Source organism: Phyllostomus discolor, chromosome 2, assembly GCF_004126475.2.
Source record: "Phyllostomus discolor isolate MPI-MPIP mPhyDis1 chromosome 2, mPhyDis1.pri.v3, whole genome shotgun sequence".
In the NCBI taxonomy this organism is placed as follows: Eukaryota; Metazoa; Chordata; class Mammalia; order Chiroptera; family Phyllostomidae; genus Phyllostomus; species Phyllostomus discolor.
The window spans coordinates 211,057,933-211,083,482 of NC_040904.2; the positions used below are offsets into that span (position 1 = coordinate 211,057,933).

The following is a 25,550-nucleotide window of genomic DNA, read 5'->3' on the forward strand; positions in this document are numbered from 1 at the left end:
GCTGGCCCTTGCAGGGTCTTAGCGGGCCCACAGGCCGCCGTCCGTCACAACCTTGGGTATGTGTGTGGCTGGCGCTGACTGGTGCCCCGGCTTCCTCCCAGTCCAGCTCCCGGAGCTCCTACTACGGGCCCTGGGGCCGCAGCGGGGCCCGGGCCAGCCGCCGCTCCAGCTGGAACAGCCTCAAGCACAAGCCGCCGTCCGCGGAGCACGAGTCCCTGCTCTCCGCTGAGCGGGGCGGCGGTGCCCGGGCCTGCGAGGGCGCCTGCGAGGAGGGGGGGCCGCCGCCACGGGCCGCACCCCTGCATACCCCGCATGCCCACCACGCGTATCACGGTCCCCCCCACGTGGTGCACCGTCACCACCACCACCACCGCCGGACGCTGTCCCTCGACACCAGAGACTCGGTGGACCTGGTGGAGCTGGGGCCCGCTGCGGGCCCCCACCCCCGGGCCGCCTGGAGGGCAGCGGGCCTGGCGCCCGGGCACGAGGACTGCAACGGCCGGATGCCCAGCATCGCCAAGGAGGTCTTCACCAAGATGAACGACCGCCGCGACCAGGCGCAGGATGAGGAGGAGGCTGACTACGTGAGTGGGGCGGGCTGCGGGGCCACTGCCCAGGGCCAGGAGGAGGTCTGCTTCGCGGGGGGGGGGGGCCGCCTGCGGGGCGGGGCTGCAGCCGGGGGGCCCCACAGGGGGCACTAAGGGGCACGACCCAAGGGGCACGGCCCCCGGGGACAGGGCTCCAGGCAGGTGAGCAGGAGAAGGCGGCTGGAGCTGCCCACACCCGAGTCGGGCACGCCTCCGGGAGTGAAGCCCTCCCCGCTGCCATGGCGAGGAGGTGCTGGGCTTGCTGGGAGAATTCGGAGGTCACCCAGAGGCCCCCGTGTGCTGGGCGGCCGGGGCGGGCGGGCAGAGATGGGGGGGTCCGGGCGTGCTGACCAGGCGGCGTCCCCTGCCCCCCTCCCCAGACTCTGTGCTTCCGCATGCGCAAGATGGTTGACGCCTACAAGCCGGACTGGTGCGAGGTCCGCGAGGACTGGTCTGTCTACCTCTTCTCTCCCGAGAACAGGTGGGCGGGGCAGGGCCGGGCGTGCGGTCAGGGTCAGGGTGGGCTGGAGGGTGGATGGGTCTGGGCGGGAGAGACTTCCACGCAGCCAGGCGGGGCCGTGGAGGGGGGCGCCGCCCACACCTCAGAGGGCCCCCTGCCCCTGTGGCAGAGTGGCTGCCGGGACGGGCAAGTTTGAGTGGGGGCTCCTGGGCCTCTCCTGTAGTCTCGGCTGTCCCTGTCCCGGGCACCAGGTTGGACAAATCTTCAAGCTGACCCTTCTGGAAGGGGCATCGTGGCTTCCGGCGGGAGGAGGCCCGTGTAGCATTGTGGGCGCAGCAGGGTCGTGAGGGGCGGGGGTGGGGGTGGGGGCAGGGGTGGGGAGCAGCCTGAGCACAGGTCTGGGGCGGGCACTTGGGCAGCTCCCCTGCTGCAGGGCAGGGCTCAGGGCTGTGGGCCGTGTGTGGAGAGCCGCGAGTGCCAGGGCAGGGCGGGTGCCCTTCCTCCTGCGGCTGGAGGAGTGGCTGTGGGTGTGTGGTCAGGGGAGGCAGCTCCAGGGGGCGCCCTGGGCGGATGTAAAGCTGCTGCCTGTGGGTGGACGGAGAAGAGAAGGGTCAGCGTGCTCCAGGCCGTCCCTGGGCTGCAGCCCATGGTCTTCCCCCGGGGCTGGGGGAGGGGCAGACCGCCCCTCACAGCCTCGCCCACTCTGCCCAGGTTCCGCGTCCTGTGCCAGACCATCATTGCCCACAAGCTCTTCGACTACGTGGTCCTGGCCTTCATCTTCCTCAACTGCATCACCATCGCCCTGGAGCGGCCCCAGATTGAGGCTGGCAGCACCGTGAGTTGCTGGGGCCCGTGGGCGGGGCAAGGGACAGGCCGAGGGGCAGGCCCCTGGGGCCGCTAGGGGACAGACAGGGCGCAGGGCCGGGGGCCTAGGACAGCTCAGCACGGTGGGTATTGGTGTGTGTGGGAAGCCATGGCGGGGGCCTGTTTCTGGGGAGAGGACACCTCCTTGGACAGCGAAGGGGGCAGGCTCCCCGGGGTGCCCCTTGGCTGAAGGCAGAGGCGACCGGGTGGCCGGGCCGTTCCGGGAGCCCCAGGCCCATGGTGTCTCCTGGCTCTTCCAGGAACGCATATTCCTCACCGTGTCCAACTACATCTTCACAGCCATCTTCGTGGGCGAGATGACGCTGAAGGTAGCCTTTCTGTCCCCGGGGCCTCTCCCATCCCCTGGGGGTCGGGGTGGGTAGGGGTGGCCTTGGCCCAGCCCACCCTCAGCCGGTCACTCACCCGCCGGTCAGCAGCTTTCCACAGGGGCCCCAGTGGCCCACTTCCCCCTGGGACTGGCAATGGGCTCCTGGGACCCAGCGGGTGGGGTCATCCACATCCCTGCTCCCCAGGAGGTCACGACCTGGCAGAAAGGCGGTTGCTGGGAAACCTCACAGTGGAACAATGTAGCTTTAATGGGGTTTGCCAGGCCTGCGGGGAGAGCGCATGGGAACAGGCCACGCGCCCCGGTTGCAAGGAGTGTCCCCAGGGGCCCAGACCTTCCGGGTCCCCAGTCATTGCCCACCTTCTGAGTGCGCAGCGGGTGAAGCGTCCTCTGCCAGCCTCCTGGCCCCACCCTACTCGCCTGACTCTGCCCTGCACACCCCTCCCCCCACCCCTCAGCCCCGCCCTCTTTGGCTCCGCTGAGCCCACTGGCCCCGCCTCCCACCCCGCCCCCAGGTGGTCTCGCTGGGTCTGTACTTCGGCGAGCAGGCGTACCTGCGCAGCAGCTGGAACGTGCTGGACGGCTTTCTAGTCTTCGTGTCAATCATCGACATTGTGGTGTCCTTGGCCTCGGCCGGTGGAGCCAAGATCCTGGGGGTCCTCCGGGTCCTGCGGCTCTTGCGCACCCTGCGGCCCCTGCGGTGAGGACGCCTCCGAGTTTGGGGAACCCCCTGAGGTCTCAGTGGACCCCTGGCTCCGCCCCTCCCCGCCCACTCGGTCCTCTGCTAGCAAGGCTGAGTGCACTACCGACAGTGGGCCCTGCTCCTGGGGCAGGAGCCTGGAGTGAGTGTGTGTGTGTGTGTGTGTGTGTGTGTGTGAGGGTGTGTGTGAGGGTGTGTGTGAGTGTGTTGGAAGACCAGGGCTGAAGGTGGCCCCCTCTCTGTGTGCCCCGGATGGCTCACTGCTGCCTCTGGCCTCAGTCTCTACGTGAAGGAGTGTGGACTCCAGGGGCGTGGGGTGGAGGCACAGTGCCCTGCTCTGCACACAGGTCTGAGCCTGGGGCCACGCCCTGGTGACTCTGGGATGACGGGGGCTGGCTGTCTCCTGGCCTGGCCGAGGGCTAACCGTGCCCCTGGTCCCTCCTGCCTGCAGTGTCATCAGCCGGGCACCTGGCCTGAAGCTGGTGGTGGAGACGCTCATCTCCTCCCTGAAGCCCATCGGCAACATTGTCCTCATCTGCTGTGCCTTCTTCATCATCTTCGGCATCTTGGGGGTGCAGGTGAGGGGTGCCCGGGATGGGCAGGCAGTGGGGGGGCTCCAAGGTCAGAGAAGAGGCTCCGCCCTCCCACCCAGCTCCCCCGACCCTGTGCTGGTTGACGTGGGGGCTCAGGTGGCCCGGTGGGTGGTGAGCTCCCGGGCCAGAGAGGGAGACAGACACAGCCGACACGGCCAAGGGCGAGGCGGGCTGGGTCACGGGGGTCACAGGGGCCCAAGCTGTGCAGGAACTGGCAGCTGGGCTGGGGACAATGAGGGGAGGACCCTGAAGGAGGTGGTGGCCTTTGCCCTGGGCCTTGAAGGAGCGGGGATTTTGACAGGTTGTGGTGGGGGAAGGTGTTTATGGGGAGGACAGGCGCACGCGTGGAGGTGAGCCCCGGAGCTCTGGCTGGCTAGAGAGACCAGCCTGGTGGTGGGCTGGGTGCCGTGGGGTGAGGCCTGGAGTGGCGGCTGAGGGGCCGGGGTTTGTCCCCTCCGGGCTCAGGGCTCCGGGAGGCAGGCCTCCGATGCAGGCAGGGCCGTGCGCTGCTGTGGGTCTGGGTGTGGAGCCCAGCCCAGGAACATGACAGGCCTCAGGGCTGGACGGGAAGAACAGGCTAGGTCACACAGTGTGTGATGGGGACGGCTGGAGCGACCCGGGCCCTCTGCGGTCCGAGTGGCACTGACACCCTTCCTGTGTGCTGAGTGTCGGGGCCTCAAGGCCCCAGTTTCCTCACCTGGTGCCGCGTGTGGGGCTGTAACTGGCGGGGAGCCCTGGGCACAGGTGCGCTTTGGGGCTGCTGAGAGATGCACAGTGGAGTGGACCCCGCGTGGACAGTGGCCCGCCCCTTCCCGGCAGCTGACACGGAGAGGGCTTGGGTCCCTGGGGAGGGTCCCTTTACTCTCTCTCTCCCTTGGGGATATAGGCAGACATCTTTCTCCCTCGGGGCCCCTGCGCACGCCTTCAGTGCCGGGACTGGGTCTGGTCTCGGGTCTGTGGGAAGCCCAGAATCAGACGGACCGGGGCGTGAACGCTGGCTCTGGAGCTTCCTCAACCTCCAGTGACTTGGAGGCCGTTACCTGTCACCCTGGCCTCAGTTTCCTCATCCGTGAGCTGGGATGAGAGTGGCCCCTCTCCCGCCGGGGGGCGGGGGGATGGTGTGGTTGAGGGCTTGGCCCGGGCTGTGCACTGACAGACTGGGGACGAGGTGCCTCCTGAGGGGCCGTCCCCCTTCTTATTGGCACCCCACCCCTACCCCTGGGAGTGCTGACAGGACGGTCCCTCGGCCTGTGTCCCCTGCCCCCAGCTCTTCAAGGGCAAGTTCTACCACTGTCTCGGGGTGGACACCCGCAACATCACCAACCGTTCCGACTGCATGGCCGCCAACTACCGCTGGGTCCACCACAAGTACAACTTCGACAACCTGGGCCAGGTGAGCTCCGCCCGCCGGCCGCGTCCTTACCCCGCCCCGCCGCCCCCCATCACCCCGGGCGCTGGAGCAACAGCTCTGCAATGCCAGCGGCCTGGGGGTGTGGGCCAGCCTGCAGACCCGCCCTCCCAGGACTGGCCCTGTGATGTCCCCGTTGCAAACCTCAGTTTCCTCTTCTGCGGAACGGGCAGGGGCAGCGCCCCCGTGCAGGTGTGGGAGGGCTGGAGCTCCTGAGCAAGGCACGTCCAGCCAGCGCCTGGCGCCTCACAGGCTCTTCAGGGGGTGCTGGTTCCTGGGCCCCACCGCACCCGTGGGACGCTGACGGGAACTTGAAAGTCACCCTGGGGTGGCTGTGAGTCCTGGCTGTGCCACTCCCTGCAGAGGCTCACGTGTGCCCAGGCCCCAGTCCCAGTGGGTGTCCTCTCCCATCACCCCCTCATCTGCTCTGCTCTCCCATCACAGGTGGGCCCCCCCCCAACCAGGTCCTGACTCGCTGTTGGTCTCCTCCCCTGGGGGCCGGCCTGCCAGGCTTGGCCCTCCGGGCAGCAGCCCAGATGAGAGCCCCCTGCTGGCTGCCTACAAAGAACCGCCCCTCCCGCCGCCCCCAGCAAATGCTCCTAACTCTTGAAGGCCTGCCCGGGGGAGCTAGATATGGCCAGATGGGGAGGGAGCAGGGTCCAGGTCCATGCGGCCAGGGGCCCACGCCCCACCCCTCTGCTGGGACCCTCCAGCTGGTTCCCACTGGAGCTCGCACCCCACGTGACCAGAGACCCTACTCCCCGTGCCTCCTGGGAGGTGGGCCGGGGGCCACAGAGGGACAGTGAGTGACCAGGGCAAGGGGGTCAGGAACTGGCACACAGTCTCTGCCTCAGCTCCTGCAGACTCTCCAGAGGCAGCGCCTTTCCAGGCTGTTAACAACGGAATGGCTGGCAAAACGGAGGTTTTAAAAAAAGATATTCCCAGAAGCTGGGGGAAGGCCCGTGGGGGCCTTGATGAGCTTGCTCCCGACCCCTGACCCAGCGCCAGGCCCGGGTCCCAGCGCCTGTGCGGCGTCCTGGCCCTCTCCGTTTGGAGCGTGCTCGATGCCAGGCTGATGCCCTGGCCCCTAAGTGGGGTGCTCTCGGCCCGCAGGGCTAACGGGGGTGGCAGCACGGTCTGGGGTCTCCGACTCCTTGCTGCGTGTCCTCAAGTGTGTCCAGTTACTCGCTGGGCTTCCGTGTCCTCGTCCACAGACGGTGACAAGGATAGCAGGCCCGGGACTCCCCGTCTCAGGCTCCCTGTGCTTCAGGCCTCTGCGATCCACGGGTCTACGGGGACATTTGCCCCCCAGCATGCGAGAGCTTCTTGTGTCCCCCTGGCAAGGAGGGTTTCCCCTGCGTCTGCTGCCCTGCCCCACTCCTGGGCCCCCTCAGCACCACAGCTGGCTGGAAGGGAAGAGGGTGGGTCTGAGCCCTGGCCAGTTAGGAAGGAGGGGCCAGTGCGGGACCGCAGACCCGGCCCAGATGAACAATGCGGTGGAAGCACGGGAGGGGAAGGTGTCCGGAGTAGGGGGTGTGCCCCCCGGGGCAGCCTCTGCTGGTCTGGACCCTTGGTGAGCCCCCTACTGTCCACCAAGCTGGGGCTCCGTGAGGATGGCACTGGGTCAGCCTAGCTCAGAGAACCTTTGCTGAGCACCCGCTGCACATGGGGGTCTGCCTTGGGTCCTCCAGGACCAGTCTGCCGCCCTGTTGAAGGGACACTGTGGATGCTTTGGCTGCTCTCTGGGTAGGAGCCCCAGCTGGCTGTCTCCTGGGGGTCACCTTGTCCCCAAGTCTCCTATTGGTGACGGCGATTATTGCCATGTATAGACAAGGAAGCTGAGACATCAAAGAACTTGCCCCACGTCACACAGCCATTTAGTGGCAGAGCGTGGGCTGTGGCCCAGGGCTCCCGACTTCTCTGGGGCCTCCCACGTCAGGAGAGTTCGGGCTCAAGCTCGGAGGGACAGCAGCAGGGACACCATGTCTGTGAGGAGCCTTCCAGGTTGAGGTCACAGCCGGCTCTCTCAGCAAACCTGGCGGCAGCCCTTTAAGTATTAGCTCCATCCTGCGGGTGCAAGGGGCGAGAGCTTGTGAATTTTCTTGCCCAGTTAATTAAAAAGAAAAGATTTTATTTCTTGTTAGAGAGAGGGGAGGGGAGGAAGAAAGAGAGGGAGAGAAACATCGACAGGTGAGGGAAACACTGATGGGTTGCCCCTCACACGCGCCCCAGCTGGGGACTGGGCCACAACCCAGGGTGTGCCCTGACCGGGGATTGAACCGGCAACCTCTCGGCTTTGCAGGACAAGGGTCAGCCGACTGAGCATCGGTCAGGGCCTTGGCCAGTGGAAACGTCAGAGCCGGGACTGGAACCCAGGGTTCCCGGTCCAGTGCTCGTTCTCCTGCAGCAGTGCCTGCAGGGTCTATGGCAGGCACCTAGTAGGTCTTCAGAAACGCTTGGTCCGTGAGGACACAGCTCTGCCCTCAACACGGGGAAGGCCTCTTATCCTTCTGCCTCCCAGGCACAGGACCATGGAGAGATGAGGGGGGGCAGATGTCACCTGAGCTGCCTGAGTTCATCACCTCGGTGTCCCCCCTCCCCCCGCATGTCTTCCAGGCGCTGATGTCACTCTTTGTCCTGGCCTCCAAGGACGGCTGGGTGAACATCATGTACAATGGACTGGATGCTGTTGCTGTGGACCAGCAGGTGGGTGTGGCTGGGGCCAGGTCAGCAGGGCACGAGGGAAGGGACACGGTGGTTTGGGGGCCAGGGGTCTGGAACCCGTGCCAGCAGACCCACGGCTCCAGTGTGTCCCACTGCGCCGTGGCCCACCCCTCTGCACCCTGGCCTGACTCCTCCACCAGCAGGGCCACCCCTTGGGCAGCCAAAATCGTGTTTAAAGTCGTGTTCTGTTGGCTTCGACGAAGGCCCTGCTCTGTAGGGACAGCCCTCCAAGCTGCCCCCTGCCTGGAGGGCGCAGAGCCTTGTGGGTGGGGAGGGGCCGAGCCAGCGGGCAGGGGGACAGCAGAGCAGGCCCGAGGCAGGAGAGGGACATGGATTCGAGGGTGGGGTGGGCGGAAAGGGGTCAGAGAGGAGCCGGGCCTGATGGGGGGCCTGAGCTCTTGTGCCCAAGGTCCCCCTGAGAGCAGGGGCCCCCCCGGGGCCAGGCAGGGAATGAGAGTGCTTGGCGGCATCCCCCTCCACTTCCGAGTCTGTCTCCCACTCCTGCCTGCCACCCCCCAACACACATACCCCCCCGGGGATGTGCGTTCCCCCTGCTGGCGGCCTTCTTTCCGGGTGGGTGAAAAGTGGGTGGGGGGATGTGGGTCAGTGAGTGATGAGTGGGTGGAGGGTGGATGCGTGAGTGAGTGGGTGGTTGGGCGTGAGGAAGAAGAAGACAGGTGGGTATGTGTCCAGGAGGCTGCAGCAGGGAGGGGAAGGGAGGGGAGGGGAGGGGAGGGGAGGGGAGGGCTCTCTTTGCTGAGCACCTTACTCCTGCCAGGCCAGGGTGGGCACTTCCTACCAGCTTCCCCCTTCAGACCCCTCAGCCACCTGGGAGGCAGGCTCTTTCCGTATCTCTGAGGCGCAGCGCGGTAGCCCCGGGCCCCGCCCCCATCCCCGCCCCCACCCCGGCCGGCTCTGCAGGGCCGGGCGGCCTGCCTCAGCCCCGTCTGGCTCCTTGCAGCCCGTGGCCAACCACAACCCCTGGATGCTGCTCTACTTCATCTCCTTCCTGCTCATCGTCAGCTTCTTCGTGCTCAACATGTTCGTGGGCGTCGTGGTGGAGAACTTCCACAAGTGCCGGCAGCACCAGGAGGCCGAGGAGGCGCGGCGGCGCGAGGAGAAGCGGCTGCGGCGCTTGGAAAAGAAGCGCCGGAGTGAGTGGGCGGCTTGGGGGGCGGGGGCCACCGCAGCCCTGGCCTCCTCTGCCCTCTGCCGCTGAGGTTCCCGGGGGCGGGGGCGGGGCCTGGGCCTGGCACCAGCCTCTGGGCCTTTGGAGCTGGAAGGGACAATGGATACGGCCCCTGGGCCCCTGGCCCTGCCCCTTCCCCAGTGTCTGCCTGACTGGGTGACCGGAGCCCCATACGTGTCCTCCTGGAGTCTGATGGTGACACCACTGCCACCCAGGTGTCTCCGTCCAGGCAGAAAGCAAGGGCAGAGCCCGATGCCAACCCTGAGCTGCAGGACCCCTGTCCCCCACCCACAGCAGGCCCGGAGCCCCTGCCGTGGGTGCTTTGGGGTGGAGGGGGAGAATCTGTGTCCTGCCACCTTTGCCCCCACCCCCACATCTTACCCATGTGTCCTGTGGCCCCCTGGCTGGGTGGAGGGCACCTAACTCTGACTCCCAGGGCCTGTGGGGATTGACACCTCTCCCCCTGGCTTCCTCCCTCCCCTCGGCCTCGCCCTCCCCGTGTCCTGGTCCGGCCGTGGCTACCCTCTGCGGCCTGTGCCACTCCCGCGTGCACCCCCGGCAGAGGCCCAGCGGCTGCCGTACTATGCCACCTACTGCCCCACCCGGCTGCTCATCCACTCCATGTGCACCAGCCACTACCTGGACATCTTCATCACCTTCATCATCTGCCTCAATGTGGTCACCATGTCCCTGGAGCACTACAACCAGCCAACGGTGAGCCTGACCCCTGACCCCAGCCTGGGGTCCCCGGTGGAGTGGGGCCTCAGCAGGACCCCGCCCCGGGAGCAGGCCCTGAGCAGTGCCCCCCAGGCTGGGGCCTGTGTCCAGGAAGCTCATGGCCTGGCAGGACATGAACAAAAGGGAAAGGCCAGGGAGAAAGGTCTCCCATTTCTGGTGAGTGGGGAGGTGGCATTTGGGCCCCACCTTGAACATGAGTAACGGTCGCTGTGGAGGGTTTCCTGTGACTTTTTTCAAGGCGGCTGCAGCTCTGACTCCCACCCTCGCAGCAGCGCCCCCTAAGGCAGGAGAGGGGACTGGCTTCAGGCTTTGTAGAGGAAGACACTGAGGCCCAGAGGTGTGAAAGGGCTGCCCCGATTGGTCAGTCAGTGTGTAGTGGAGCGGGCTGGACCTTTGATTTGCATTCAAGGACCGCCACGTGGTCTCCACTGCTCCCTGGGCGAGTGGGGCCCTGGGGAGGGGCAGCCCAGGGGGCAGGACTGTTGGGGGCAAACGTGGAGGTGGGGGAGGGCTGCCAGCCCCCAGCTGGTGGCCGGCAGCGTGCGTGAGCAGCAGGCGAGGGGTGTGTGGGGGCGAGTGCGCCCCATCGGAGCCGAGGGACGAAGAGGGGAGCAGAGCCCCGGTGAGGGGTTAGTGTCTCACGTAAACGACGGGAGAGTACAGCTGTGAGCAGAAGGGAGCAGCGGTTGCAGAGCTTCTGAATTAACGGGAAGAAGTGGGATAATAATAGCTCACGTTCACCCCGTGCTACATTGATAGTTCAGTCTGGTGCGGGGCTGCTAGTTCCCTTACTTCTCACAGCCGCTTTCTGGGGCGAGGTCCTGGTGCCACGGGTGGGTAAGCCAAGTCCCTCGGAGGTCGAGGGACTCGCCCAAAGCCACAGCGAACAAGGAGTCAGGTGCCGAGCCAGCGTGCAAGCCTAGGCCGTCTGGTTCTTAACCGGGACCCTTCAATGTGGCCCAGCGCTGCTTCCAGAGAGGGCTCCCCGGGCCAGACCCGCAGAGCTGCGGGGAGGGGAGCGGCCGCGAGAAAGAAATGGTGCATGTTAGTGAGAGGGGAGGGGTAAAGGCAGGCACCTCAGCCACTGCACCAACGGTGAATGGGTTCAATCCCCCTCCTAGGGGCGGGCGGAAGCTCGCTGACAGGAGGAAGGCGGGGGCAGGTCCTGGGGCCTGGGTCACGCTTCTCTTTGCCTCCCCCCCGCAGTCCCTGGAGACGGCCCTCAAGTACTGCAACTACCTATTCACCACGGTCTTTGTGCTGGAGGCTGTGCTGAAGCTGGTGGCCTTCGGCCTGAGGCGCTTCTTCAAGGACCGGTGAGTGGCTGGGCCGGCTCACGGCGGCAGAGAGGGCGCTGCTGCGGGATGGGGGGGCCGTCCTCATCCCCGGGGGAGCCGGGGCAGCCAGAGGTGCCTGTGCGAGGATGGCCCGGGCCTCTGGGTGCTCCCTACAGGCCTGCATAGGAGGTAGTCCCGGTCCTGCCCGGTGGGCTCGGGGCATTCATTCCACCAAGCCCCCTGAGCACTCCTCCTGTGGGTCCTCCAGACGCCACAGACAGAGCGGGGCACGCCCCACGCCTTTTCGGAGGGAGCAGAGAAGGTTCAGAGAGGTCGATAGACTAGCCCTAGGCCACACAGCAGGCATGGCAGGGTCAAGTTCAGAGCCTGAAGTCAGAGAGAGCCATTTCTTCTCCCCTGCGGGAGGCCACAGATACTTATTTAGCCTGCTCAGCCCCTTGCCTGAGGAATGGGAGGCTGTCCGGGGGGTGGGCAGAGAGAGGGAGCTGGACCTAGGGGGGTCTGGAGCAGCTCGTAGGGAGGGTGGGCTCGCATGCCCGCCGGCCACAGCCGGAGGGTGGAGAGCTGGGAGGCTCCCCCGGCCCGAGGCCTGTCGGCACTAGAGTGACTCCTTTGCTTCCCTCTGCGGTGCGCCCGAGCAGGTGGAACCAGCTGGACCTGGCCATCGTGCTGCTGTCAGTCATGGGCATCACGCTGGAGGAGATCGAGATCAACGCGGCCCTGCCCATCAACCCCACCATCATCCGCATCATGCGGGTGCTGCGCATCGCCCGGGGTGAGGGCGGAGGGCGGAGGGCGGCTGGGAGGGGGGCAGGGGGTGGGGGGACAGGGCAGGACCCGAACAGGTCTTCAGAGTGAGCAGGGGGGCCCAGAGGAGCTCACACCGGACAGACGCTCGCCCCTGTGTGTGTGCACACTCAGCGCCCCGGCCACAGCTGCTCCGCACAGCACACCTCACCCCCCACCCCACCCCCACCCACCTCCGGTCACGCCGCACTGGGTCCAGGGGTCTCAGCGGGACGAAGGCGGCCAGTGCGGACGGGGCTCCTCCCCGGCGTTTTCCCAGCACCAGCTGGGACGCACGGGCCTCAGCGCTTCTTAAAACCCCTTCTCTTCTCCCAGACCGCCCTCTGCCCCCAAGGCCGTCCCCCCACTTCCTTCAAACACCTGCCGTCTCAGTGCTCACCCAGGTGCCTGTCACTCTCCCCCCGCACCTGCCTGTCGCCCCCAGATCCCGAGGTGGGGTGGGTGTGGAGAAACTCAGCGGGACACTGAGCCCTCCCGAGCCACAGGAGGGGGCGTGGGCATACCCCGGCTGGTCACTTTCCCGTCACCGCGGAGAATTAGGTGCTCATTCACACTCTTTCTACCCCTCCGGTCCCACTGGGCGTGCCCTCCCTCTCTAGGACTTTTTACACTGATGTTCACGTGTTGTGTGACATGTTCTCATGCGCACTCCAGTCACCCTGTAGCTGCACCCACGTTCTCGTGGCATTTGCACACTGAGCGTGCATGCGCACACACACCCCTACCCCTCCGGCCTGGGCTGAGTGGGCCTGCTGCCTGTCCCCCCTCAGTGCTGAAGCTGTTGAAGATGGCCACGGGAATGCGGGCCCTGCTGGACACGGTGGTGCAAGCTCTGCCCCAGGTAAGAGCTGCCCCCTGCGGCCGCCCCTCCTGCCTGTCGCTGCTGTCCCACTGGGCACTGGAGGCACGGGCCCTGGGGCCCTGCCTTCCCTTCTCCCCAAGCCTGCCCAGAGCCAGCACACGTCTGGTCTCCGGGAAGCAGTCTGAGCTGGGGCTGCGAGAGACGGAACAGGTCCCCGCTGCCGCCTCCTTCCTGCTGTCACCAGCTGCTCTCCGCCCCTGCTCTGCACCAGGCCCCGGGCTGGCCCTTGGGGGCCCATGCTCTGCCGTCAGGAGTCACCAGGCTGGTAGGGAAGACAGACGCCTCGGAGCAAAGTGGTGAGGGTCCTGCACTGTGCCCGGGAGAGAGGTGGCCCTGACACAACGGGGGGAACCAGGGAAGGCGTCAGGGACTTGGAACTTGACCTCGTTGGGTGGTTTGGCAGAAGGAGGTGGTGATGTGGACAGACAGGCTCTGACATTCTGGTGGGGGGAAGCACAGGACCCGGGCACAGAGCTAGGCAGTTAGGAACTCCACCCCCTCACCCCACACCCCATCAGTAGTGGAAGGGAGACAGGGCCGGGGCCCCCGAGGGGTCACCGTTCATCCTCCTGGGAACGCCGTGTCCCAGTCTCTCCCTGTCTGCTGTCCGGGCTACTTACAGCTCCGCCTCCCCCTCCCCCCAGGATGCCCTCTGCTCAGCGGTGAGCCTCACGCTCATTCATTTATTCACTGTGACTCACTTAGTGTTAAGGAACATTATACATCTTAAAATAAAAAGGCACAGTTACTAAAAATGAGGATAACAGATTTAACACCTCAGGGAAGGGAAGGTGAAAGCAAAGCTAATTTTCACAGTGACCTGGGCTAAGAACGTTAGTGAGTTCCGTTCTCAAGTTTGGTGTGAGCTTCCCAGCAGTCCAGTTGCAAAGGGAAAGCAGCATAACTCTCAGCAGGTCTGGATGGAAAGCAGGAGCATTCATTCAAAGAGATGTGTTTTTTCTTGATACTAAATCCCTTCAAAAGAATTTGCTATGTGGAATATGGGGGTGAGTGCTTGGCTTGGGGGGGGTGCAGACAGGAAGTGGGTGGAGCCCAGAGTTAAGCCACCCTGCCTGGGGTCAAAGCCTAGTCCCCTGTGAGACCCTGGGCATGTGACACTTCTTGTGCCTTGGTGTCCTTACCTATGAAATGGGGGGTAATAACTGTTCATCTCAAAAGGGTGTTGTGAGGTTTAAACTAGTTAACAGTCATTGAGTGGGACCTGGGATTTAGGACATGCCGGCGGATGTGGCTCAGTTGGTTGGACGTCGTCCTGCAAACTGAATGGTCGAAGGTTTGATTCCCAGTCAGGGCGCATGCCAGGGTCGTGGGTTCGGTCCCTGGTCAGAGTACGTGTGCGAGGCAACAGATCAATGTTTCTCTCTCACATCGATGTTTCTCTCCCTCTCTGTCTCCTTCTCTTCTCCTCTTTCTAAAAATGAACACATTAAATTTTTAAAAAAGAGAAAGGTAAGGGGAGGTGGACACTGGTTAGCAGATGGGCCAACTGGGTCCCGCAGAGGGTGGGGCAGGGCAGGCCAAGACCAAGTCATGCACGCTCATGCATGCTCTGCTCCCCTTGGCTGCCCGGGCCTCACAGGTGTTCGGTCGGCAAGTGCCCGTTTTATTAATGAACGAGCGTCACTTAATTAGTCAGACACCGCCGGTGTGCCTGTGGAGCAGCTCGGAGGGAGGCCTCCTCCTCCGGAGCAGGGGAACACCCGGAGGCCGTGATGCACGGGGCTCCTTCTCGGCAATTCGTCGACTGTCTTCCGACTCTGTCCCGTGGGCCTTCCGCGGGGTCTGGGAGACAGCTTGTTATTTCTAGGGCCGGAGTGTGTGAGAGCCTTATTTTACCCACAGCACGCGTGAAGGGCGGTCTCTGGCATGCGGATAGATTGGAAATAGGTTTGGAATCTGGGACATTTCCCTCCCACAGGAGCTGTGGGATGGGGGTGGCCGGGTTTGTGGGAGGCTCTGGGGCTCGCAGGCCTGCACGACGCCTCTCCCGTGCCCAGTCTGCTGTGTGGCCGGGCTCCGTGCCGGTCCGAGGGAGCGGATCTGATTTAATGTAGCCGTGTTCCTGCTCCCCAGGGCTTCCCAGGCCAGTAGAGACCTCGGCTGGGACATACTGGTTATACTCCCTGCCAGGCTGCATCTCAGTCTGCCTGGAGGAATCTGGGCAGACTTCGTGGAAGAGGTGGCATTATTGCGGAGGCACCTCTCTCTCCCTCTCCTTCCTCTCTCTGTTCACCCATGGGATGGCACTAACCATGCACAAGTGTGCAGAGTAGCGGTTGTGTGCATGGACCCAGGGGTCAGCAGGCTGGGTGTGAATCTGAGGCCTACGGTGTGCTAGTGGTGTGACCCTGGGCAAGATACTTCACCGCTCAGTATGTTGCCTTCTTCCTCTGGAGAACGGGGGTGATACAGAGTTCAGGGGCATCGTGCGGAGTAAGTGAACCGTGAACGTGACGGGCTTTGACCCAGGCCACGGACAGTAAAGGCGTCACAAACGGTTCATTGTTTCCTGTGCCCTGTGCTGGGCCCCGCCTGCCCCCCAGGGGGCCATGCGGGGAGTGGCAGACACGGACACGGAACCTGGTGAAATGTTGCAGCTGTCCTGGCCCTCAGGCTGCCCTTCACCTGGAGCCTGCTGCCCGCCCCGGCCATCCCCCGGCCCTGCCCGGCCCTGCCCAGCCCCACCTGCTGTCTCCACAGGTGGGCAACCTGGGCCTCCTCTTCATGCTGCTCTTCTTCATCTATGCCGCCCTGGGGGTGGAGCTCTTTGGGAAGCTGGGTGAGTGAAGCGAGCCAGGGGGGCAGCTCTGGGGGGGAGGCCTGAGAGCACCCCGGACTGCCCCATCAGGGTCTTGGGGAGATGCCCTCGCAGCAGGCCATGGGGGGTGGATGGGGGCCCTCTGCCATCCATACCCCACCCCCTCCTGTGTGGCTGGGAGCTTGAGAGATGCTGGCCTGGGTTCACGTGCCCGCCCTGGGCCTGTGCACGGGCCCTGACTTGGAGCCTCCCAGCTGTCTGACCCCTGGGCATGCCCCCTCCGGCCCCACAAGCCAGTGTCCATCTGGGCCAGGGCCACCCCTGCAAGCAGAATGGCCAGGGCAATACAGGATGGGCTCCAGACGCCAGGGCTCCCTTGGGGGCCGGCCCACGCCCACCCCGTCCTCTCCCTTTGGAACTGATCCTTGGGATGGAGGGGGAGCCGGGCTCACCCGAGCCTGAGCCCCGGCTTGGGTGCCACCTCCCTGAGCCTCAGCTTCTCCTTCTGTGGGCTGGGCTCAGTCGCACGCACCTCCGAGGGTTGTAGTGGGGACCCTGAGAGGAGGCGGAGGGGAGGGGCTCTGCCGCGGGACAGCTGACCTCCTTCCCTTCCAGTCTGCAACGACGAGAACCCGTGCGAGGGCATGAGCCGGCACGCCACCTTCGAGAACTTCGGCATGGCCTTCCTCACGCTCTTCCAGGTCTCCACCGGCGACAACTGGAACGGGATCATGAAGGTGCTTGTGGGCAGGCTGTGGAGGGCGAGCTCAGGCTGGGTTCTGAGAGTGAGGGTGCTGGTGACAGTCCCCACGGTCAGGGCGCCCCATGGCCCCCGGGACGGGAGGGCAGGGCCCAGGCGCAGCGGACCCTGCCTGGGACCGGGCAACGCAGTGAGGTGCAGAGGAGGCCAGTGCTCTCTGTCCGCCCCTAATTGCTGGCCGGTGCTCAGACCCGTGCTCAGGTGTTGCGGGGGCGTGACTCCCCCCCCAGGGCCAGAGGGGACTGGAGTCACTGCTCCTCCGGGGGCCAGGGCCCTGCCCGTCACCCAGCGGAGGCCCTCTGGCCCCGGCGTGGGGCGGCGGGGTGGGGGCAGGGCTCACGGAGTGAGGCCCTCACCGCCCTCCGCGCCCGCCCAGGACACGCTGCGGGACTGCACCCACGACGAGCGCAGCTGCCTGAGCAGCCTGCAGTTCGTGTCGCCGCTGTACTTCGTCAGCTTCGTGCTCACGGCCCAGTTCGTGCTCATCAACGTGGTGGTGGCGGTGCTCATGAAGCACCTGGATGACAGCAACAAGGAGGCCCAGGAGGACGCCGAGATGGACGCGGAGCTCGAGCTGGAGATGGCCCAGGGCCTCGGGCCCAGCCCGCGGCCGCCTGCCGGCTCCCCGGGTGCACCCGGCCGGGCGCCGGGGGGGCCCGGCTGCGGGGGAGACTCGGAAGGCCGCCTGTGCCGGCACTGCTACTCTCCAGCCCAGGTGGGCAGGGGCCGGGTCCCCGAGGGCAGGGCCTGGGGGCTGCCAGCGAAGCTGGCCCGGGCGGCCTGGGCAGAGACCTCTGTCCCTCGGGCCCTGCCCCTGCTGCTCAGCTCTGTGTGCTCCTGCGACAAAGGCGTGGGGCCCGGGGTCCACCAGGCCACAGGTGCGGAGAACCGGGAGGGCAGCTGTGCCCCACCCACCCCGCAGTCCCCACCCAGTGATAATCCCACCTGTCCCCGCCCATCCTGTCCGCCTAGGAGAATCTGTGGCTGGACAGCGTCTCTTTAATCATCAAGGACTCCCTGGAGGGGGAACTGACCATCATCGACAACCTGTCTGGCTCCATCTTCCACCACTACTCCTCGCCGGCCGGCTGCCGGAGGTGCCACCACGACAAGCAGGAGGTGAGGCCGGCGCCTGGCAGTGGGCTGGCCTGTGGGAAAAGCCTAGTTCTGGACAGAGAGCTGCCCGTGGACTTGCTCATGCTGGCCAGCCTCCCGGGACACTTGGCCTGTGGGCAGGCGGCCATGCTTTGCAGTTCACAGCTCATGCAACTCCGCTGCCCTTGGCCCAGCCCAGGCGTGGTGCTCCGGTGGCCGAGATGCCATCGTGTCTCCCCCACCCCCCAGCCCCCATCTAGGCTGGGCTGCCTGCTCAGGGCGGGCATACCATTCATGCTCAGCAGGTCTCTGGACCTCTCTGGCCACCACCCTGCGCCTTTCTGGAGGACCAGGCCTGCCCGGTCCCAGCTCCATGGGTGACCCGAGGCGGCCACCTCTCCCCGCAGGTGCAGCTGGCCGAGACGGAAGCCTTCTCCCTGAACTCAGACAGGTCCTCATCCATCCTGCTGGGCGATGACCTGAGTCTCGAGGACCCCACAGCCTGCCCACTTCGCCCTAAGGACAGCAAGGTGAGCGGGCCCACCCTTGCAGCCTGGCCTCCGCCTGCCCAGCCAGGACACTGCATCCCCCCCCAGCACCTCACATGAGCAGCGCCTGCTGTGTGCCAGACCCTCGTTTCTCGTGGGTCCGACGGGGGCAGTGGGGCTCAGAGAGGCGCAGTGATTTGCCTGAGGTCACACAACAACACGTTCAGCCAGGACCCCGTGCATACGGCATCCAGTGGCCTTGGGCGCTCCTTGTCACCTTGGATGTTTTTGGTCCGAGTAAGAAGACCCTCCACTGCCCTCAAGGATCTCAGAGTCAAGGAGGGAGTGAGCAGGAAACTGTGACCTGCCTGGGACACTGGGGAGGCTTCCTGGAGGTGGGGCCCTGTCACCTGGGTTTTGGAAGGTGACGGTTGTTGGCCAGGTGGACAGGGTGAGGAGAAGGCTATCCCAGGCACCAAGAGCTGCCCAAGCAAAGGACTGTGGGTCAGGGGCCTGCAGGCAGGTGAGCTGTGGTGGGCTCGGCCCCTGCGCCTTCTGCCGCCTCCTGACCCATCTACCTCCCTCTTCCTGCAGGAGGAGCCGGACCCGCCAGAGCCCGGGCTTGGGGGAGACCTGGGTGAATGCTTCTTCCCCTTGTCCAACACGGCTGTGTCCTCGGGCCCAGAGAACTTCCTGTGCGAGATGGAGGCCGTCCCGTTCAACCCCGTCAGGTCCTGGCTGAAACACGAGAGCAGCCAAGGTGAGGGGTGGGGCTGCCCCCCGCTCCCCCCAGCCCTGTTCTGGGGCAGCTGCCTCAGAGGCCGCTGGTTGGGTTTTGTCCTTAGGGATTTTTTCCCCAGGCTATTGTATTGAGCCGGGAAAGAAACTGATAAATAACTGACAATAAAAGATAGCAATCTCAGGCCCAAGGTAACAATGATAAAAGATCCAAGAGCCAAACGATACAGAGACGAGAAAAACATTATACCAGGAGCCTGGGCCAAGCGGGGCTTCCTGCCGCGCTTCCCGGGAGTGGCGGGGAAAAGGAGAAGCGCTGGGCACACAAGCTCCCATCACTGAGCAGAGAGGAAGCCGCGAGGTTGCTGAGGGGTTCCCGGGAGCTGAATCTCAGAGGCGTGCGCCCAGGGATCCTCACACACCATGATGCTGGACCACAGAACGCCCGCTGCCCGCTCCGTCCCTTCAGCAAAACGTGCTGACGTTTATCCTTCGTCCACTCCCTCCTCCTTCACCCGCTCCCTCCGCACCCTGTGCTTGTGCCTTGGGCCCCCGGCTCGGCTGTGGCACCGGGACAGAGGACAGAGCTGGCCTGTTTATCTCCAGGGCTCACCTCCGCCTTGGGTGCTCTTGGAGGGTGGCGGGAATCTGGTTTCACAGCACTGGCTGAGGAAGGGGACGGAGGGCTGAGCTCATCTCCGTAGTCTTGTGCGGAGGGGCTTGGCTTGGCATCGAGCCCCCTCCAGGGGCTGGCCGTGCAGTGACTGTCCCAGGGACCTCCCCTAAAACCGGTGGCCTCCGGACTGGACACAGTGGCCAAGGTGCGAGGACCCCAGACTTCCCGAAGCAAGAGTCAGGGTGCAGGACTGACCCACGAGCCGTTCATTTTTTATTTTTATTTTTAAAGATGTTACTTATTTTTAGAGAGAGGGGAAGGGAGAAAGATAGGGAGAGAAATGTCAATGTGTGGTTGCCTCCTGTGCGCCCCTAAATGGGGCCCTGGCCTGAAACCAGGGCATGTGCTCTGACTGGGAATCGAACTGGCGACCCTTTGGTTTGCAGGCTGGCACTCAGTCCACTGAGCCACACCAGCTGGGGCCAAGAGCCATTCTAATTGAATCAAACCTCATATCCCCTTAGTTAACCATTTGTTTATTTTTCCTTAAATCATAAGATGCCACAGAACAGAAATCCTTGCACCTGGGGATAACCAAGCTGTCCACCACCTTGGGTACATGTTCCCCACTTCCTTCATCCCATCCTCACCCTGGAAGGCACGGACTGAGGGGACCGTGAGCAGCGAGCGGCTCCCGGCCGTCCCCATGGCCTGGCCCCCATTTTGCCCTCACCTCGTCCTTGCCCCGTCCACCCCACCCCTGGTGCAGCGGGCCGGACAGACCCAGCAGCGCCCTTCTGTTGGCTCAGCCCACCCAGCACAGTGCCCACCCTACCTACCGTCCTGGATGGGCCCCCAGGCCCAGCCAGACCCCATGGGGCGTCAAACCCTGGTGGGAGGCACTCAGGACTTCTGCTTTGCTGGTCCTCACCACCTCCCAGGGGAGGCTTCTGGTCCCCGTTTCACAGAGGCAGGAACCCAGGGGTCCTGGAGCCGGGTCTCCTTGGCTCCGAAAGCTGTGCCTTTGCCCAGTGTCTGTCCTCCCAGGAGTGACACGGGCAGGCTCACCATTTTTCTCTTGCTTTCACAGTGGGGACATCGAGGCTCAGAGAGGGAGTTGCCCATAGTCTCACAGCCGGCTTGTTAGGTTCTCCACCCGCCCCTGCCAGCCCGAGCCTGCCCCCCAGCTCCCTCTCCTCCCTCCCCAGCAGCACCTTCCAGCCCACTCCTGCCCATGCCCGCGGAGTTCTTCCACCCCGCCGTGTCCGCCAGCCAGAAGGGTCAGGAGAAGGGCGCCGGTGCCGGGACCCTCCCCAAGATCGCCCTGCAGGGCTCCTGGGCGTCCCTGCGGTCACCGAGCGTCAACTGCACCCTCCTCCGGCAGGTACGGCACCTCCCTGACTCCCAGAGCTCCCTCGCCGGGGGGGGGGGGGGGGGGGGCATCGGCGGGGATCAGGTCTAGGGGACGGGAGGTTTCCGCCTGCAGGGCCACCTGTATTGGATCGGCCAGGGCCACCCTCTGGGGCACGCAGAGGAACCTGCAGACCCACGAGCCCATTCTGTGGGTGGCAGATCCTGAGGGTTCAGGGAGCCGCGGGAGCTGCACCAGATCACACAGGGCGGGGCCCGGGGCTCTTCCGGGCATTTGTGCATTCAGGGGCTGGCGACCCCAGCTGTGTGCCAGGCCGTGTGCCGGGCCTGGAGGCTGCAGCAGCCACGAATGCAGAATCCCTGCCCCTGCGGCTTCCGGGCCACGTGTAGCGTGCGTGTTTCAGAGGTGCGAGAGGAGGGACGGACGGCTGAGACCCGTGCACGAGGGGTGTTGTCTGCTTGATAGGGGCACACCCTGGGGGGGACACTGCACAGGAAGGGGCCCGTGGGGTGAGCCGGCGGTGCAGGCGGAGGAGCTGGGAAGGCCGAAGGGGGGCCGAGAGCCTGGGGCGGAGCTTTCCAAGCAGCGGAGGTGGGGGTGGGGCGGCGGGGCCTTCGCTGGGAAATGAGATCCCGGAGGGGTGGGGCAGGGCCCTCAGGCCAGGGTCTGACTGGGTGTGAGCAGGGTGACCCTGGCTTCCCCCTGAGGACCAGAGCAGGGGGGCTGGTGGGGGAGAGCCCCGCGGAGGCCACTGCGGTGACGGCGGTGAGAGCCCCCAGCGCTGAGTGGGCAGGGGCGCGGCGCAGGGAGAAGCGGCGCCGCCGGGTGGGCTGCGAAGGCCTTCCCGAGGGCTCGGAGGGCTGCAGTCACCGCCGGGGGCAGGCTGCTGCAGGGGCGGGCTGGGGGGGACGCCAGGCGGCTGGCATCCCCCGTGTCTCCCCACAGGCCACTGGGAGCGACACGTCCCTGGAGGCCAGCCGCAGCAGCTCGGCGGGCAGCCTGCAGACCACGCTGGAGGACAGCCTGACGCTGAGCGACAGTCCCCGGTGCGCCCTGGGGCCGCCCGCGCCCACCCCGGGCCCCCGGGCTGGCCTGTCTCCCACCGCCCGCCGCCGCCTCAGCCTTCGGGGCCGGGGCCTTTTCAGCCGGCGGGGGCTGGGCGCGCATCAGCGCAGTCACAGCAGCGGGGGCTCCACCAGCCCGGGATGCACCCACCACGACTCCATGGACCCCTCGGACGAGGAGGGCGCGGGCCGCGGCGGCGCGGGCGGCGGGGGCGGGGGCAGCGAGCACTCGGAGACCCTCAGCAGCCTCTCGCTCACCTCCCTCTTCTGCGCGCCGCCCGCGCCGCCGGGGCTGCCGCCCGCCAGGAGGTTCAGCAGCACCAGCAGCCTGGCCACCGGCCCCGGTCGCTCCCGCGCCGCCGCCGTGGGACCCCACGGCCTGGCCCGGAGCCCCTCCTGGGCCGCGGACCGCAGCAAGGACCCGCCCGGCCCGGCGGAGCCCCCGGGAGAGCCGCAGCCCGCAGACGCTGCGAGCAAGAGGAAGAGATGAGGGCCGCAGGGGCCCCGCGCCGCCGCCGCCACCTGCCCCGTCTCACCTTCTTTACCTCAGGAGCCAGGGGGAAGACAGCAATACTTGGCCCGCAACCTGGGCGCCGCGCAGCAGGGCCGGCCCGCGCCAGGCTGCCGGGAGCACGGCGGAGCCCTGTCTGGGGGGCCGGGGCCCGGCTGTGGCCCGGCCACGGTCCTTCCCATGCAGATACATGTGTATATATATGTATGCATATATATAGAGAGAGACAGACATATATATATATTTATTTTTTTTACCGAGAGTTTACGACTTCCAGAAAGTGCTAAAGTTGGGGAGTGCGGGCCGGGGCCCAGACGGGGCTTTTTGCCTGATGCTTGGGACCCAGGCCACACCTGCCCTGGGGCAGACGGTCCTGCTGGGGCATAGGCACCCCTACTTTTGGGGGTCTCCCCTTGGGTTTGGAGTAGCTTGGAGAGGGCTCTCAGTTCTCCGAGGGTCCCATGGTCCAGGAGACAGGCCCAGAAAAAGAGGTGTCATTCAGGGTGCGTTTTTTCCTTTCAAGAAGAGATGCTGCTAAGACCCCACCCCTCCCCCACGTATTGGGGTGTCTGTCTTGTTCCTGACCGTCTAGCTGCGTGGACAGTCTTTTGTAGGCTCCCAGAGTCCACAGACTCTTAGTCCCCCAGTTGTGTTTCTCTAGAAAAATCAGGGGCGATAGCTGTATTTTCTTAGGGCTGGGATGGGTGGAGAGCCGCTCCACGGCTGGGCGGGGGGGCGGGCCCCTGTCCCAGCGGGCACCCCCCAGGGCGGGGTCTGCTGTGGCCTTGCTCCCAGGAAGATGTGGGCAGGACTGAGGCAGCAGGAGATGGAGAACAGTGAAGCGGGGTGAGCAGGCCTTGCGTAGGTCAAGGGCACCACCTGGTCTATGCTGGCCACGGCCTTTCACCCTCCAGGTGGGAGCAGGGGCGGGGCGGCTGCCTGGGACCAGCTCCCCCTAAGGAGCTCCTCAGCTCCTTCCTACCCTGTCACCTGGAGGCCCCACCCCGCCCTCCACCTGTCTCATTTCCTCCACCTTCCCAAAGCTGGAGGTGAGGTTCCCTGCAGAAACGCTACTCAAACAGATGTGCAGACAGGCATTTTTTTCTTTGAAGAGTTATGCATTTATTTCAGTGTTTATTAGGAAGAAAGCAGTGTGCTCAACCCACGATTTCACAAACGTATTGCTTAAGTCAAGGCCGAGGTTTTAAAAGCGAGTAGGTCAGTCTCAAGAAGGCCGGGAACGTGGTGGCAGAGTCGCGGGGCGGGAGCTGAGGCGAGTCTGGGGCCCAGCTGCGCTTCAGCAATAACCAGGCCCGTGGCCTTCCAGATCTCAGGCGGTCTCCGGCGGGCCTGTCCTTGTCCCAAACCCTGACCTTAAAGTGCTTGGCTTCTGGCCAGGCTGCCCAGTGGCGTGAGGTGGGGGTAGCTGCTTGGACAGGCTCTGGGTGTCTCCCAGGCTGGCAGAGCCACCCGTGGGGCCTGGCCACTGTAGCAAAGGGAGGAGGTAATGAGTGGCCTAAGCTCAGTGGGCCGGAAAGCCCTCCTCTCAGTAGCTGGGGGTGGAGGTGGGGATGAGGCGCAGGGGCCAGCCCGGGATCCCTCAGGGCCCTGGCAGCAAAGAGGCCGCCCGTCTCCCCAACCCCGCGGGGCCAGCACCGGAGCACTTGGGATGTAAGGATCGGCCTGGGTTCAAAGAGGGCGGGCCCAAGAGGCAGAGCCCGGCCGGGGGCCTCTGGTGGTACCGTGGAGTTGGGCTGGCGTGGCAGGCAGACCTGAACTTGCCCCTGCACCCTGAGAGCTTCCCTCTCCTCGCCCCACAGGGTGGACGGTGGGCCGGCCTCGGCGAGGATACAGACGCTGGGGCCCAGCACTGGGCTTCCTCCCGGGACAGCAACCTCCAGGGTGAGGGCTCAGCCCAGCCCTTTCTCTCAGGGAGCAGGTGGACCTGGGGTCTTGTGACCCTCTGCCCCGGGCGTCCCCACACCTGGTGGGGGGGGGGGGGGCTGTGCACAGGGCCGGAGCCTCTGGACCAGCCTTCCTTGCTCTGCTGACTGGTTCCCTGTGGGGTGCTCGTCTGGGGGAGGAGCGGGCACAGGGAGGCCTGGCTGGCGCACCCTGCCCGCCAGCACCGTGGGGGCTCCCAGCAGAGGAGTTAGAGGGGGGCAGCACACACGTAAGTCGGCACGGTTAGTCAGCATGTCTCTCTCGAGAGCCTTGTATGCAGCAGCCTGGAAGGGGGCAGGCGGCGGGGCCTGGGGAGGCCACACGGAGGAAGTTAACTGGGCTCACCTGGCTGGGTTCAGAGGGCCTGCCTTTGGCACCTGTCAGCAGCTCCCGCTTCCTGGGCCCAGGTGCACCCTGTTTAATACGCACGGAGGCCCAGAGCGGCGTGCACGGAGCAGGGGGGTGATTTCCGTGGAGTCGCCGGGTAACATAGGGCTGGGTAGACAACACCCCGGGTGTGCCTGACTGGAAGTCATCCCTTTACCCCGAACCTTGGGGTCCCAAAACGAGCAGGCACGTGGGGAGGGCCGTCCAGGCAAAGGGGCTTACCGGAGCTCGGGCACGCAGGGGAGAGGGCAGGACAGAGCAGGGTGGGGCCAGCCAAGCCCGGAGGAGGGAAGCTTTGCCTGGGGAGTCACGGGAGGCGGGTCTGGTTCCCGGGGGGCCCCTGTGCTCGTCCAGGGCCCTGGGGACACCGAGGCTGTGATTGGCTGGCCCGGACCAGCTGAAATGGATAAGGTGGGGTGAATGGCCCCTCGGCCCTTCCTGATTCTAGAGCCTGTCCATCACAAAAGCACAACCGTACCCTCACCCCCCATGGACCTGGCCCTGGGGCAAGTGGGGACCCCGGTGTGGAGCACCCCAAGCTCTCTGTGGGGCTCTGCGGAGTGGCGGCTGGCAGGCCCCGTGGCATCTGCGCAGATGGACCTAGGACCCGCTGGGGCTGTGGCCTGCCCCAGCCACAGCCTCCTCCCGTCGCCTGCCTGTCCTTCCCCTGCACCAGGCGGCGCCCCAAAGGACGCAGTGTGCACAGTGCCAGCCCGTCTGTCTGCCTGTCTTCCCCCAGACCCTGCCCCCCGGGAGCCTTCAGTTTCCAGGGTTGCCTCCAGCCCCCGTCGCTGCGCCGTGTGAGGGCTTGGGGTCTTAGAAGCTTCTGTTTAGCCCAGATACACATACTCTTTTCGTCTTTGTGCAATAATCCGTGTTCCTGGCGGAGCCGGGGTGAGCTGGGGCCTGAGGGGGCGGTGGAGGCCGCCTCCTCCGGGAAGCCCTTGGCCTGGCTCTGCCGCTGTGACTACCGCACTCCCAGTCGCTGTACAGTTTCTACGGTGTGAACGAACCTCCCTCCTAGCTGCTGACGGCACTGGTCCCTGCTGGCCCAGACGGCCCGGGCATAGAGAAACCAAGTGGCAGCCGCCACCAGTGTTGTTTTGAATAAAAACCCAGAAGCCTATTTCAGAATTTCTCTGTGTGACTGTCCTGGTTTTTCTGCAGGCGGGTGTTGAGCTGGGGGAGTCTCCCAGGGGTGGGGTTCTCCATCGTGCCCT

General features: G+C 65.4%; 1 protein-coding gene across 2 annotated transcripts in view; it reads left to right on the plus strand.

Annotated features, from left to right (window-relative positions):
• The window catches only part of CACNA1I (calcium voltage-gated channel subunit alpha1 I), a 103,933-nt gene extending 78,719 nt beyond the window's left edge, over positions 1-25,214 (plus strand). The window contains exons 17-37 of one of the 2 annotated variants that reach the window (XM_036019648.1): positions 102-584; positions 968-1,068; positions 1,759-1,882; positions 2,172-2,240; positions 2,773-2,957; positions 3,409-3,535; positions 4,818-4,943; positions 7,575-7,664; positions 8,644-8,836; positions 9,434-9,585; positions 10,816-10,925; positions 11,549-11,682; positions 12,485-12,555; positions 15,298-15,376; positions 15,971-16,092; positions 16,492-16,830; positions 17,088-17,234; positions 17,618-17,740; positions 18,293-18,458; positions 20,261-20,436; positions 21,370-25,214. In XM_036019648.1, coding sequence (XP_035875541.1) covers positions 102-584; positions 968-1,068; positions 1,759-1,882; positions 2,172-2,240; positions 2,773-2,957; positions 3,409-3,535; positions 4,818-4,943; positions 7,575-7,664; positions 8,644-8,836; positions 9,434-9,585; positions 10,816-10,925; positions 11,549-11,682; positions 12,485-12,555; positions 15,298-15,376; positions 15,971-16,092; positions 16,492-16,830; positions 17,088-17,234; positions 17,618-17,740; positions 18,293-18,458; positions 20,261-20,436; positions 21,370-21,978 — 3,726 coding nt within the window. In that variant the 3' untranslated portion in view covers positions 21,979-25,214. The remainder of the gene's footprint in view (positions 1-101; positions 585-967; positions 1,069-1,758; positions 1,883-2,171; positions 2,241-2,772; positions 2,958-3,408; positions 3,536-4,817; positions 4,944-7,574; positions 7,665-8,643; positions 8,837-9,433; positions 9,586-10,815; positions 10,926-11,548; positions 11,683-12,484; positions 12,556-15,297; positions 15,377-15,970; positions 16,093-16,491; positions 16,831-17,087; positions 17,235-17,617; positions 17,741-18,292; positions 18,459-20,260; positions 20,437-21,369) is intronic. The other variant, XM_036019647.1, reaches the window with a different exon arrangement.
• The last annotated feature ends 336 nt before the right edge of the window (positions 25,215-25,550 follow it).